The 15,463-nt window shown below is 41.2% G+C and overlaps 2 protein-coding genes across 5 annotated transcripts in view; one reads left to right on the top strand and one right to left on the bottom strand.

Annotated features, from left to right (window-relative positions):
- Positions 1 to 1,197: 1,197 nt before the first annotated feature.
- On the top strand, positions 1,198 to 6,702 carry cct7 (chaperonin containing TCP1, subunit 7 (eta)). Its single transcript, XM_040141218.1, has 12 exons — positions 1,198 to 1,318; positions 2,605 to 2,688; positions 2,804 to 2,873; positions 2,965 to 3,071; positions 3,211 to 3,389; positions 3,569 to 3,740; positions 3,924 to 4,088; positions 4,191 to 4,379; positions 4,661 to 4,758; positions 4,842 to 4,974; positions 5,675 to 5,881; positions 6,024 to 6,702. The coding sequence occupies exons 1-12, from the start codon at positions 1,313 to 1,315 to the stop codon at positions 6,249 to 6,251; spliced, it is 1,638 nt and encodes a 545-aa protein (XP_039997152.1). The 5' UTR covers positions 1,198 to 1,312; the 3' UTR covers positions 6,252 to 6,702.
- hspa12b (heat shock protein 12B) overlaps positions 5,156 to 15,463 on the bottom strand; it is a 27,727-nt gene continuing 17,419 nt past the window's right edge. For all 4 annotated transcript variants that reach the window (XM_040141213.1, XM_040141216.1, XM_040141215.1 and 1 more), the window contains 6 exons: positions 12,397 to 12,483; positions 10,815 to 10,919; positions 10,476 to 10,734; positions 10,197 to 10,300; positions 9,346 to 9,536; positions 5,156 to 9,270 (listed from right to left, as the gene is read on the bottom strand). In XM_040141213.1, the coding sequence (XP_039997147.1) occupies positions 8,797 to 9,270; positions 9,346 to 9,536; positions 10,197 to 10,300; positions 10,476 to 10,734; positions 10,815 to 10,919; positions 12,397 to 12,483 (1,220 nt within the window). In that variant the 3' untranslated portion in view covers positions 5,156 to 8,796. The remainder of the gene's footprint in view (positions 9,271 to 9,345; positions 9,537 to 10,196; positions 10,301 to 10,475; positions 10,735 to 10,814; positions 10,920 to 12,396; positions 12,484 to 15,463) is intronic.

Genomic DNA, 15,463 nt, shown 5'->3' with positions numbered 1-15,463 from the left:
AGAGGGCAAAACACAGAGACACAGAGGTAGCAGAGGTGAATCCAGCCTTCCGCTCTTGATGCAGGGGAAACAATACACTATAACAACATTTAGAAGAAAAAAAAAACATATCAAAATCATTGTACAGCTTGATAAAACTTATTATCTCATCTTCTACAAATACACAGCACAGCTGGATCACTGAACACATTTAAGAAATGCAAATTTTCAGGATGTTCTCTGTGGTGAGTCTGGTTTCCAGCAGGTTATGTAAAGACACAGACTGTACACTGTTCACATGAGTTCTGTGCATGTGTGTGCTGAGGTCATGTCACACTGCTTAAAAGAAGCAAACATCCTGCATCCTACAGCCAATAAAGTGTACTGAAATCTTAGGATTTTATTTGACAAAAACATTAAGAAACTTTAATATTGATGAAATGACAATACTTTTTATTTATGTATTTATAGGAGCGTTCAAAAGATATTTACATACAGTAATGTTGTACGAACCGATCAGTAAGCAAATAGAATCAATTATTGTGCATTTCATTAAGCCTTGAGCAGTTTAATGAGAAAATCGCAACCCCGTACTGTTTTGCATCATTAATGGCCAACAGAAGATCATATTTAAGACACATCCTGATGTTACGATAACCAAAATCCCAGAGGATATCTAGTCACAAAACCACGACGTACATATACTGGTTCATCCAGGCCTTTACTAGGGCTGCAGGTAAACAAACTGTGTGTGCTGCAAGATTGTCACATAACCCTTAAATGTTCAGTATTAAGTGAGTAGATAGGATGAAAGAATAAAAAACATTGTACATAAATTGTGGAATATAAATAATTGAAACGTTAAATACATGAGAAGTGACATTATGAAATAAGATATACGTTTAATTGGGAAGAATGCCATTATGAAACAGACTTTTATTTTGAAATAAAAATGTTGAGCCCCAATAAAACACTATTAAATACTATTAAATTAAGAATTAAGATATACCATTTCATAATAATGAGTTAGATAATTACTTCAATAATTCCAGAATGTATTGGTTCATTTATATATTTCAAACATGTAATTTATTCCTTAATGTTTGTTTAATATTGAGCATTTTGGGTCTCAGTACTGGCGATTTTAAAAAACTAAATTTGGTTGCACAGGAGAAGCTTGTGTTTTTATTTCAGAAAATTTGTGACGAAGAAATTTCAAATCGTTGACTAAATCTTGCAGCATGTTCTTGAACGGCCTGCCAGCGGCTATCGCTTTCGAAAAGCATTGTGGGTTGGGGGTGCCGGTGGAAAGCTTCTCGAAGAAACTGCAAAGATGATGGTGAGTGAGTTAGCATTCATGCCCCAAACTAAGACTTAAAATCCATGTCCATCCTGCAGTTTGTCTGTCAGCATTTGCATCTGGGTTACTATCGCTCTAGTTGGCTATCTGCTGGCAGTCCTTGGAAGCCGTTATTTTGTGAAAATGATTTTTTAGAAAGATTTAATTGTTAGCCAGACCGTGTTAGCATCGTAGGATTGGCCGGTATCAATGGGCGTATACGATGCTAACGGTGATTTTAGCTAACATGTCAGCAATTATTGCCTGTAATAAAAACTGTACTCAGCTGATTACTGTTTGAACTAGTATTTTATGTATTTGTATTTTAGGTATTTTTATGTCGTCAGTTTGGATATCGTCTGTCATAGCAGCGGTATTAGTTAGTAAATGAGTTCGCTGTAGTGTGGAAAGACTCTTTGTATGAATGGATGCATTAGAAACATTGGTGTTCTATTGCTAAGGAGCTGTCCTGAATAGCCCATTAACTTTAGTTCGCTGCTACGGTCGTCTGTATTTTGTCTCGAGACTGAGCATCTCATGGCTCATTCTGGGATGATGCAGAGTTACAGACAAAGGCCTTACCAACACCAGAGCCGATAAAACTGTGTCACTGTCAAAAGCAGAGATCTGCCAGCCTGATATCTGGATAATATTGATGTGTAATTTAAGGCTTTGAGAAGGAGCTGCATCATGCAGCCAGCTGCAGTGAGCAGTATTAGTAGCAGACTGTAAACAGGTAGTGTTTGACAGTGGGTAACAAAGGCATCACACGCTACAGCACCAGCCTCAGCATGTGTATCTTTTACCATATTAGGTCAAACTGTTTGTATTGAAGCACAGTGATATACCTACAATCAATATCTTAATATAAGACTGTGTTTTAGCCATTGCAATATATATAACAATATGGCAAAAATATTCAAAATATTAAATGTTTAATTCAGAGAAGTGTGTTCAATTGATTTTTACAGATCTATAATTACTAATTTTCATAGTTTTGAATTATAGTTTACTTGGTATTAAGTTACACAATTAATTTTTAAAGATGACACATCATGATCGTACATTTAATACAGTTTTTATTTGATTTCACTGAAAGACGAACAGTAATATTGAATTATTTCTCTGCCGTAATATTATACCTACTATTCACAATATAGTATTTTTTGCCCTTTGTACTGAAACTAAAATTCATTGTCAAGCTTCCCTCTGTTGCCACTGCTATTCCGTGTCGTCTGGTGTTCATGAATAAGCTTCCTCTCTCTCTATCCATTTCTCTTCTCCAGCCCACTCCAGTTATCCTGCTGAAGGAGGGGACAGACACGTCTCAGGGCATTCCCCAGCTCATCAGTAACATCAATGCCTGCCAGGTCAGAAAACTAGCCCTTCTCTCATTGATTGTTTGTGCTTGGGGCATGTGCTTAACTCTCTATGAAGTAAATCTGTCTAAATGTTAAATGTGCCCGTTTTTTTTACCCACTCCAGGTGATTGCTGAGGCTGTCAGGACCACCCTGGGGCCCAGAGGGATGGACAAACTGATGGTGGATGGCAGAGGTGGGGAGAGAGGGTTGAAAAATGAATGGATTACAGGATTCATTGGTCTACAATTTCTTTATCACAAATGTGTGTATTTTGTGTTTTCCAGGTAAGGCCACAATCTCTAACGATGGAGCCACCATCCTGAAACTGCTGGATGTGGTTCACCCTGCAGCCAAGACCCTGGTGGACATCGCTCGCTCCCAGGATGCTGAGGTGATGTCTTTGTGTCTGTGTTTTTAAGGTTCTGTGTCAATCAAGGGAGCGAAAATCTGAATTGTGTCACAAACTAAAAAGATTTGGGAACAAAATTTCAAACTGACGCCATTTTTCATTTCTTTTGAACCATCTTCAGGTCGGAGACGGCACCACCTCCGTCACTCTCCTAGCTGCTGAGTTCCTGAAGCAGTTGAAGGCGTATGTGGAGGAGGGTCTCCACCCTCAGACCATCATCAGAGCATTCCGCACCGCCACCAACCTTGCTGTTAACAAGATCAAGGAGATCGCTGTCCCTGTGAAGAAAGATGATAAGCAGTGAGTTCTCAGTTTCACAGTTCTCAGATTAAAAATTTATTTACATGGCAGCCATGTTGTGTTTAAAGTTTGATCTCTCCTATGAGCCATTTACTAATTTGTATCCTCAAGTTGCAGTTAAGTTGAGCTTTAAAAACTGGTCTGGCTGTTTATTTTCAAAAGTACTCTTTTCCTTTAAGAGAGCAAAGGGAGCTGTTGGAGAAGTGTGCAGCCACAGCCCTAAACTCCAAGCTAATTGCTGGTCAGAAGGAGTTCTTCTCCAAGATGGTGGTGGATGCTGTCATGTCTCTGGATGAGCTGCTGTCTCTGAAGATGATTGGCATCAAGAAGGTCCAGGGAGGAGCCCTCGAGGTTAGCACCTTTAGTTCAGCATTTGGAGATATGATTCTTGATGAGAAAATTTAAAAACAAGTTTAAAAATGTTAGAGGCCGGAAAAAATATGGAAAATCACCTGTTCTCTTTCCGTTTGCTTTTCTTTCATTTTGTTATTCGAATATGCTCTTTCTCAAATGTCCTCTACTCCATCTTTACAGGATTCCCAGTTGATCTCGGGGGTTGCTTTCAAGAAGACCTTCTCCTACGCTGGGTTTGAGATGCAGCCTAAACGCTACGATAATCCAAAGATTGCTTTGCTTAATGTGGAGCTGGAGCTGAAGGCTGAGAAGGATAACGCTGAGGTCCGCGTGAAATCTGTGGAGGTATGAAGACTGCAACACAGCATCAGGATGTCAAACAACTACTTGAAAGGCTATATATTATTATTTATTCAATCCTATCCGTTGTTGTCTCTAATTATGCAGGACTACCAGGCCATCGTGGACGCAGAGTGGAACATACTGTACGACAAACTGGAAAAGATCTATAAGTCAGGAGCCAAGGTGGTTTTGTCAAAGTTGCCAATCGGTGATGTGGCCACCCAATACTTCGCTGACAGAGACCTGTTCTGTGCTGGCAGAGTGCAGGAGGAGGACTTGAGGAGGACCATGATGGTAGGACTTTCATATCCAGTATTGTGACTTGACAACAAAGATGCAAAGCAAATATTGGTCTTTTCGTTGTTGGTCTCCTGATTATTGGTCTTGTTTTGTTTGCTTTTAAGAGGCATTTTTTACTAAATGTAGGATCATTTAGTATGGTAAATAGTAGATTGTGTGCATGAACACAGGTTTCATAAGTCAGTCATTGTACTAGAAAAATGATATAGATATCATCTTGATGTTAAAAGTTGCTTGAGAAATTCTTGACTGACTGTGTGTAATCTGACCTTCAGGCCTGCGGTGGCTCCATTCAGACCTCAGTGGGAGGTCTGACAGACGACGTCCTGGGACAGTGTGAACTCTTTGAGGAAGTCCAGGTCGGAGGAGAGCGGTAAGAGGGACGAGTTGACTTTTAAATGAAACCATGAATCACTACTCTTCCGCAGCTCACACCCATCATGTCTGTGTCTGCAGGTATAACTTCTTCAAAGGCTGCCCGAAGGCAAAGACGTGCACCATCATCCTGAGGGGCGGGGCGGAACAGTTCACAGAGGAGACGGAGCGATCGCTGCATGATGCCATCATGATCGTACGCAGAGCCATCAAGGTCAGTTGACGTGGAGTGTATGTGAACAGCTTTTCCAGTGAGTGCAACGTGGCTCATTAGGCATAGCTATAATAAGAATGCAATGTTATATATTTCTTAACTGCGTTTTGTTACTGCTCTTTCTACTTGTGTGACGTGTTGTTGAAAAGAAAAAGTGATCTGATGGCTCTTTAGTTTTGGGTTTGTTTTTTTTTAATTCCCCATTTGGTAATTCTTCCTCTCCTTGATGCTAAATTTATGCAAACTTGTAGCATATTTAATACAAACCAGTGAGATTCAAATTTGATTCAGATTCGTTACAATATGATTTTGTTTTACATTGTACTTATATTGAAGTGTGAGTTTTGATTGTAACTAATTTAAAAAGAAACTGGCCAATAATACCCATATAAGTAAGTGCATTGTGGTTCTATTGCCAGAATGATCCAGATAATTCAACATTTTCAAACGTGGGTACAATTTTTAACGAATAAGGCGTCTTATTATTTGATTCCGTTTCATTTTGTTTAATTTTTGATGAATTTGACTTTTGTTTTTAATTTATTGTAATTTATTTATTTTTTGATAAGCCAAATTGGTTGGTTGATCTTATATTAATATTTACTGGATCTAGAACCTTAATTCAGTTTAAATAGTCGGCCCTGCTGTCCACACTGAAGGCAACAAGCCGAATGTATTTAATTTTTTTTATTGTTTCCAGAATGACTCTGTTGTAGCGGGTGGAGGAGCCATAGAGATGGAGCTGTCAAAGTACCTGCGGGATTATTCCAGGACCATCCCTGGAAAACAGCAGCTGTTGATTGGAGCGTACGCCAAGGCCCTGGAGGTCATCCCCAGACAGCTGTGTGACAACGCCGGCTTTGATGCCACCAACATCCTGAACAAACTGCGCGCGAAACACGCACAGGTAGGACTAGAAAACACAGGCTTGTGTAATCCTGCAAAACATTTGTGGTAAGGCACTCTGTATAAGGGCGCTTTTATGGTCTTCAATTTTAGAAGCATGCCTTCAGCTCTTTGTATGCTTCATCGCTCTTATCTCACTGCAGGGCGGTATGTGGTATGGTGTGGACATCAACAATGAGGACATTGCAGACAACTTCACTGCCTGTGTCTGGGAGCCGTCCGTTGTGCGGATCAACGCTCTGACAGCAGCGTCAGAGGCAGCCTGCCTCATCCTGTCGGTCGATGAGACGATCAAGAATCCCCGCAGCTCTGTGGATGCACCTCCAGGTGGTGGCAGGGGCAGAGGCCGTGGGAGACCTCATGCTCACTAAGAGGAGGCAGGAACAAAACCCCATTTTAAACTGGGAGTAAAATCTAAATGCAGATAGAAGATTGTGTCTTCAGTACAGGTCAGGTTACATTTAAACAAAGATGCAGACAATGATTGTGTTGAATGTATCTTGACATGTTTGACCTGAATTTGGATTTGAATTCTAGATAAAATGAGGTTTGTAACCAGTCGCAGCACATTGCAAATGACAGGTGTAATGAGACAAACAAAAGAGGGGAAAAGAGAAGTTCATCTAGCAATTTCAAGACGGAATCTTTGGACTTTGTCAAAGATGGTTGACGTTTCTTGTGTTGTCTTTGTTTTTCTCCAGTAGTTTTTTCTTACAGAAGCTTTGACTTTCTAACATCTGTTAAACATTTCACGCACTGTATTGTTCCAACCGTGGCAATTTTAAAGAGAAATGATTTTGAAATAAAAGAAGAATCGATCAAGAATCAACCCCCCTTGGTTTTGAAATAAACACACTCCTGTCCCCTTAGGGTCAGGTCTTCCTCTCTGACCTGAAAAAACCATTCAGTAATTTCTGATTTGGTTTTTTTTTTTTCTGTTACGTCACAATTTGTGTAACATGGAAAGTAAAGCACTGATACGATTTTGAGCAGTTCTAAACCATTCACTGGTAATGCTGTGTGAAACTATTTATTGAACCATTCTCATCAATAAATTCACAGCTGAAATTATACTGTGTTGACTGTTCTTCCTGATAATTTATCAATACACTAATGGCACGTGGAGTGAAAATGTGTGGTGAAGTGATTGATCATTACTTAAAAAAAAAAATTTTTTTAAACATGGTATAGGCACAAGTGCGTTTATTTGTACTTATTTGAAAAGTGTTTGGCCATGTATTATAAAATTAGTTTGAGAATGATTTCTTTTAACCCTCTGCAACCTGCACAGTTTAAAAGACAATAAACTAGAGATCAGGTCAAAACAAGATTCAATGCGTTGAACATGATGCAGTGGTTCATAAGTTTTTGTTACTTTATACATAAACATGGATACAGTTGATTACAGCATACACATAAATGGTCAGTCACTGACTTAGATGTGACAGGGTGAAGTCTTAAGGTGGAGAAAAAAGAGACCTTCACCCATTAGCTTTTCTTTCTACAGGAAGTCACTTTACATGTACTGATTTGGCCGACGCCTGGATAAAAGCAACTTACAAGGGTTCATCGTCTTGCCCTGGGACACTTTGGCACATGGACTAGAGGGGTTGGGGACTGAACTGCTAACCCTGTGATAAGTGGATAACCCACTTTACCACCGGAGCCACAGCCATCCCATTTATGTTATGCGCCTAACCAGGCGAGCTACCAGTGTGCCCACTTTAAAGCTGCACTAATCAATAATTGTATATTATGGTTCAAATTACCAATTGTGATGAGAAAGGGGTCACATATTGAACCAACTCTACAGTTCCCCCGAATGCTAATCTTACTTGTCTTGATGTGTAAATAGGCAACTGTTTTTCAACATCTTGATAAGAGTATATCAATGTTGAGTTTACAGCTTGATTCATTGCTCGTAAGTGGCCAAAAAAAATCAAATAATAAAGGTTTAATCTTAAATTTTTTTGCAATAAGTTTTGAAACATTTGAAATATCTTTAAAAAAAAAAAAACTTGTAAAGTTAAAGCTCTTATCCTGATTTGGACAAAAGAGATCAGGTCAGCCCAAATATGTTCAGCCTCACCCATGCAGGGTAAATGCTGAAACCTCATTTAGACACGGGTATGGATGAAACATCCCTTTTTAAGACTTTGTAAGCGACGCGTTCAAACTGTATATGTAATAATGCCACAGTCCTTCCTGGCATATGTCTCTTAGATGTGTTTTGCTCTATCCAAGAGCTCTGATTTTCCAAGGTGCTTTTTCAGCTGGTAGTTCAGTCTTTTCACCACTAGGTGGTGCGCAAACGTTGAAATAGGATTTAACTGAGGTAACATTAATTATATGAGGGAAAAGGCAACACTGCACATACATGAGTGAGTCTCGCTCTAGGTAGTTTATTGCATTAGGTAGTGTCTCTCCAGGGAACTGTTTTAAGCGTCTACTGAAGTTGAAATACTCCGTGGACAGGTTGAATAATTCGACGGTACCTGTTTGTCTCACTGCACTAGAGATTTGTATTCAGCCTTCAGCTTGCATTTGGTTTCACACAAGTGTTCCTCGGAAGATTCCGTGGGCAGGAAATGACTGTGACAGCATATATAAAGTGTGACAGGACAACTCTCCGCTGAAGCCAGAAGGCGGACAAATTAATTTCTTCTTTTCCGTGCAGAGAGGGCACCCTACAGTTCCGTTTTCGACTTGTTCTTCTCATGATCTTTTTCTGATCTAATGATTAAATGTAAAGCCTAAATAATTATGAGGTGTGAGTTTCTTCTTCGAATGCTAAGCACCTGACCTTCCAAAAATATTTGAGGCCAACTCCCAAAGTACCGCTTTTTCTAAAATTATCATCCTTGGAATCAGTTATTTCTGTGTTTTCAAATCCTCATCTCCACTTCCTATTCCTCCTCAGTTGGACAGGAAATCTATGGACGCCCGGACGGAACGGTTAGACATGACGTCAACGGCTGTGACTTTGATCTCTGTGTCTCCAAACTGCATGGTCGCTCTGATCTCCCTCCTCTCTGGGCCTCCGCCTGCTGCTCCTCCCACCGCTCCCGGTAGCGGTAACGGTTCCGGTAGGTCTAGAGTGAGCGTCCCACATTTCCTGACGCCGGGTTCGGAGATGTACGTGACATCGTCTGTCGCGCTGCAGTAGATATTGATGATGATTTTCCGTTGGCCCAGACGAGCAGGCGTGTAGCTGCGCCTCACGACCTCGCCCAGAGCCACCGACTGGTCGACAGAGACAAAGCGGTCGAGGATGTCGGTGCACCACTCACGGCCATCTTTGATAAGGAGTTTATCTCGAGGGTGACGCCCCTCCACAAACCTGTTCAACACGCCAACGCCATAGGTCAAGGGGCATCGGCGCACCCGGACCTGTGAGAGAGAGTTTGTTAGTTAACGTCTCAAAGAGCTACTCCCACACTAACTAAGGTACTCCAGAGCCCTCACCACAGTGGGATCCAGCCCAAAGAGCACGGCACCCTTCAGTATGGTCAGACCAACGTCATGGGGGATGATGATGCGGCACGTCCGCCCCAGTGCCTTCTGGACTGCTTTCTGCAGCATGGGGGACTCTGCAAAACCTCCAACCAGGAAGAGAAAACGCACGCCGCGTACCTCAGGCTTCGCCATCAGCTCCTCTGTCAGGGGGAAAGGGAAGGAGGAAGATCTTTAAAATAAGTTCATTTCACTGGGCCGTGATTGTGTGAGCAAAATGTGTGTTTTTATGTTCATGCGAAAAGACGAGAAGGAGTAGAGTAGGTGTACTATGACTCCGGATGTTTTTTGGGGGGATATTGATTTCAACTCCCTTTTTATCAGCTACACTTCGTATTTTTAAAATTTTTCAAAAAACGTGTAAAAAAGAAACAACAACCCTTTTTTTGCATCTCACTCTTTGTCATATGTCTCTGAAGACCAGCAAGGCTAAATGCTAGAAAACCAGACCTCTGGTTTTGAACGTACCAAAAGATTGTGACTGATTTAAAACAGGTCACTCTCAGTTTTTCTGCCTTCTGTCTGGACGAGGCTTAAAAAAACAATATTATACCAGTTTTTTGTTTGTCTGAGACACGGCTGAAAATGGCGTTATGTTCTATCGTTGTCCTTTCGTACCATTTACATTCACACTGTGCATTTGCAAGCAAACAAGAATGTGTACTCAGACAGCCCACAGACAAAATTAGAAACCAGCTAATTGTGATTAGTGCAGCTTTAAGTATGATGAACGTAAACACACAGGTTAAACTTGAAACATAAACTCTGCATTCCGGGGTCGTCTCTTTGTGAGTGTTTCTTACCAATGTGTTTGACAATATTGACAATGGTGGGCTGGAAGAGCTCGTTCATGGCTTCCTGGGTCAGTCGCAGCATCCCCTGGGATGACCACTTCACTATGTTCATACTGACACACACATCACACACGCACAGACACACATGCAGAGAGAGAAGAGAGTTTGAATCTTTACTGCGACGGATGCACAAAACTGTTAAAAGATTACTCACACGTTCACCTATCATCTCTCTCGTATACATCAACACACACAAAAACACAGCACACTCCTTCAGCACACACTCACTTGCTCCTCCTCAGGGCGGCCTCCACACTCTGCCCTCTGTGTCTCTTGTAGTAATCAATGAAAGAAAAGGGCAGGGAGATGTTGAGGGCGTTGGCCCTGCCTGGCGCCGCTGTCCGCTTCCTCGCCTCGAATGCGATGGTGAGGTCCACCCAAGCGGCCGGACGCTTGGCTTTGAAGCTTTGGATGAAGTCCTCGCCAAAGATCTGGCACAGCATGGCTTCAAAGGCCAGGTCTACACCGACAGCCCCGTACGGACCGCCTAGGAAAGAAAGTAGAGCTTTGGAAACTGCTGGAAATGTGGTTATTTCTGCGTTTTAGAAGATTGTAAAGAAACTGTACCTGAAGCCTTGTAGAGCTCTTTGAGTGTTCCCTGCGGCTGCTCGATCTGATGGACAGTCAGGTCAACTGTTCCTCCTCCGCAGTCTGCAACAATATACCTGTCACCTACACACAGAGAGCACAAATACACACAATTGTATTAGATTTAATCTGTTGTTCTTGATAAAGCTCATCAGTTTGAATCCATTGTGGAGGATAATGTGTCTTCATTTGTGTGGAATGTTTCCAGTGTGTGTGTGTGTCTGCATGTGTGTGTGTGTGTGTGTGTGTGTGTGTGTGTTTGTGTGTGCGTGTGTGCGTGCGTGCATGCGTGTGTTTCCCCCCCGAAATTCTTCAACCAGCTGACTCTCAAGCATAAACAACCTTCAGGCACCTGTGATCTCTGCACTCCCTCCGTGAGTGTGTGTTTATGTATGATAGGATCAGCAAGAAGAGCTGGTTCTACCCTGGTTCAGCTGACCACGCCCTAAACACGAGAGCGCAAAAGGTAGTGTACGAGGGAGTGAGAAAAAGAAAGAATGCAAGGAATAAATGGACAAAAATGAAAAATACAGGGAGGGATGAGAGAAGACATCAGAAGAGAAGGAGGGTAAAACAGGGTTTCTACTCCTTAGGTTTGTTTACAGTGCAGAGGCAGAGAGTCCCACGGGTTGGGTCCTTCCTGTGTGTGAGTGTGTGGGCAGGAAAGAGAGCAGAAAAGGTCAACAGGGACACGTGGCTTCTCAGATTTTTGTCATGGTTCAACAAAAAAGAAAAGGCTGTGTGTAAAACCAGCAAAATGGATTAGTTCGATTGTCCCTAGTTAGGATTTTATCATCTCTTGGAGCAAATTCGGTGGTCGTGAATGACAGTTGTGTTTGGTAGTGTAGAAACTTGCTGAGTAAAAGTTCTTGTAAAAAGAACAACCTATATAAAAGTCTTTAAATATTATGACCATACTCTCACATTATTGAGGTGCTTTAGCTTTAGTAGTGTTCCTATGGTCAAGAATGAACTTTCACACTCAACAGGAGCTCTGATTGGCCAGTATGTATGCAGCAGCCAATCAGAGCCACTTGCTGCTACATGGGGTGGACTTGTTAAAGCCATAAACAAATAATGTGCTATTGGAATGGTAATAGGCGGATACCTGAATAAATAGCAAATCAAAAAGTTCTATTCAGAAGTCTTTTAAAATTAATTTTGCCATTCCATTTTAAAGTTCAATTATTAAGTCATCATTCAAAGCCAGAAGGAAAAATAATCAACTGGCAAATTATTGACAAACTTTGAGTTTATGAATCCAAAGTTTAAATGCAAATGTAATTTTATTTAAAAAAAAGGTAATAAATCAATTTATAATAACCTTAAAAAAAATATCAGTTGATTAATCAATACCATTAAAAACTGTTAACACACAGTGAATGGAGGAGAGAGAGGAGATGACACATGGGAAGGAAAAGTAGAAATCTGAGGGTCAGTAGAAATGTGAATGAAAGGTGTGTCTGCTTCTCATTGTGGGTGCTTTCTGTCACACACACACACACACACACACACACACACACACACACACACACACACACGCACACACACAAGGCCGTACCAGTCTGCAACTCTGACCAAAGCTCTCCGGTTCCACTCTCAACCAGGAAAGTCCTGCTGTGTCTGGATCGCCTCAACTGCTCCCTCGCTGCAATACACACACACACACAAAGATAAATACACACAGGTGGACAACATACTTCAGTTTTGGATACAATCTCTGTTGCACACACACTTACGTACAAAATCATTTATGCCATTAAATCAGTTCAAAAAGTCACAGCGAGGCAAAACACATTTTAGATTACTTTCTACTCGGCATCATTCACGTATTTCCTTGGATAGTCACATAGTTGGTTATACATAGCTTTTTTTCACTGAAAATACATTCTCCCTCCGGTAGATACTAGCCTAGCTTAGCATTAAGACTGGACGCAAAACAACGGCCAGCTGACATGAGTGGAGCCTTGTGGTCAAGGGCGGTTACCAGGCAGCCAGCGCTAAGGCAGGAGATGCTGTGCAAAAAGTAGATGGATAGTGGAACTGTTGTTCCTGAAGAAATGGTTCCAGCACATAACTCCTTTGTAGTTAGCCAGGCCAGCTGATTCCCCGTACATTAAGTGTGGGCTAAGCTAATCACCTACCTGTTCCAGCCCTGTAATTAAAAGTGGCTGTAATCAATATTTTATGTTAACAATGGCTCACAGATATTTCTCTCAGGAGTCAGTTTAGACCAAAAAAGAACTAAAACGACAGTGGATTACATTCACCAGGTTGCCAAGAGCATGACTCAAAGTGAATGTTAATGTTGCTGTATCTCTGCTGAATGTGTACATAGGCAAGTATTTGCTAAGTTTGCTATATCAACGTAAAAGGTGCTTAAATGTCAATGTAGTGTTTATAGCTTGTTTGTGCTGTGAGCCTGGAGTGAAATCGTGTGTCTATATCCATCTTTAGGGGAAAGCTTCAGGGGCATAGAGAGGATTTTTGGGCCCCAGGGATACAAGTAGGGGTTCTTAGCCCACTGAAATAGTGCTTTCTAAAGAAAATAATTTTGTGGATTCTCTCCAGCTGCGGGCCCTCAGAGACATCACCACCTTTCACCACCTTGCACTGCTTCGCCTGCTTGCAAACATTTTTTTGTCTTTCTGTATAAACACTGTAGGGTCAGACACTTAAGCTTGTGCTTGACTAATATTCAATGCACACTAGCTCAAACAAAAACAGCTACATAATCACTTTCAACCTTATGAAGATGAATGTGTTTATTTTTACTACATATAGTAAGGTTTATAACACATTTCATAACCCAGCAGGTCATGACATATAATACAAAAAGTCTTTCAATCCCCAGAAAACAAGAAAAATATACCAAAATGAGAATCATAATGTTTTTGCAAGACAGGAGCAATTTGTTGGAAGTGAAGCACAGTCTTACTTTTCAATTTTGTATTCGCTCTCGACCGGCAGGTTAAGAGTATGGATGGAGGCCAACAAAAGCAGAACACAATCAAACACATCTGAAAGAAATGCAAAATACCTGACAGCCTGTTTGACAGAGCAGATACTCTCTCTCTCTCTCTTTTGGAAAGGCTGTAAGGGAAGCCGCGGTCCTGATGTAAAAGCGTGTGTGATTGTGTGTGTCATAAGTCATAGGTTTGACAGTCTGGAGTGAAGTGTTTGTGTAATTTAGGCAAAAGTGTTTTTTACTACGTCCCATCAAACCCCATTAGCACTAGAAGCAGGGAAAACAGATGTGGTAGAAGAAGAAAAAAGACAAAGAAAGAAAGAAAGAAAGAAATGATTGGTTGTAAAGATTACAGACTCATCGAGCAATACTGACCTACATTCTCTTGAAAGCAAGTACTCTTATAGTTGTGTTAAAGCCCAGCATGACGCAGGAGGTAATATATTTGTGTCTGTGTGTGTGTGTGTGTGTGTGTGAGTGTGTGTACATTGTAAATGAAGCAGAACAAAGAACACCACAATCATACAGGCCTTGATTTCATCCGTGTGTGTGTGTGTGTGCATGCGCGTGTTTGTACGGGGGTGATGAATGGAACGCAAGTCTGGAAACCATTTACATGCAACAGCAGAAAAGAAAATGCATGCTTGTGTTTGTCTCTGTGTGTGTGTGTGTGTGTGTGTGTGTGTGTGTGTGTGTGTGTGTGTGTGTGTGTGTGAGAGAGTGTATCATGGTTTTACTGACTCCCCAGTGCTATCTTTGGAGAAGAAATGAGGTGGAAGAAAAGTTAAAGATAGTTAAAACCATGACCGTGATGTCAAGTGTATGCGTATGTAAACATGTCTGCGTGAGTGTATGTTTGCACGTGCGTACGTGTGTGTGTGTTTGCAGTCTCCTCGCAAAGAGTACGACCTGACGAAAGACAGTTTGACGGAGAGAAAGAGAGCGGGAGCAAATGCTAGGGAGATGGAGGGGAAAAAGAGAAAAATGAAAGTGAGTGAAGGAGAGGGAGCATGACAGGCCAGGAGGGGCTGAGATCATAGTCTCACTGCACCTTGTTCCAATTACAATATCCTGTGTTTAGTGTGCAAATGTCTTTGTGTGTGTGTCACTGATTGCATATGTATAAGTGGGACTGTGTTGGGGATTTTGGACGGCATGTTCGCTTGCTGAATTATGCATCACTCTTCTTTTTCCCAGCCTGGAATCACTCTTTGTTCGTTTGCTGCATTTTAGTGGCATATTCCTGTAGCTGAATCTTTTCTATGCAGCGTTACTGCACGCTTACGGCGACATGTCCGAGAGACGAGTTTACCGCTCAGTCAATAGTTATATATTATTTAAAGCCGTCACTTTTTTCCTTCTATTGTAAATAACCAAACACATACTTTTTGCAGATAAGCTTTTTGATTCATTAACTATGTAGCTGCAAAGAGAAAGGAATTGCTGGTTCTGGAAGTATTTTTCCTCTCTGTAAATTCCCCATTTGAAAGTTTTCTTTTAAAGCTGCACAACTCGAAATTATTATATCAACAATAGATCCAATGAATATTTATAGCGTCAAAAAAGTAACCTTTAGTGTCAAATTCACAGAGAATTATCACCAGTTCCCTTCAGCTCTATGGAGCATTTTAGTGTCTTTCGTCTCATTGTTTTGCTTTTA

The sequence above is a fragment of the Xiphias gladius genome, chromosome 12 (genome assembly GCF_016859285.1).
Source record: "Xiphias gladius isolate SHS-SW01 ecotype Sanya breed wild chromosome 12, ASM1685928v1, whole genome shotgun sequence".
Lineage (NCBI taxonomy): Eukaryota > Metazoa > Chordata > Actinopteri > Istiophoriformes > Xiphiidae > Xiphias > Xiphias gladius.
This window is presented reverse-complemented; position numbering and strand designations above follow the sequence as displayed.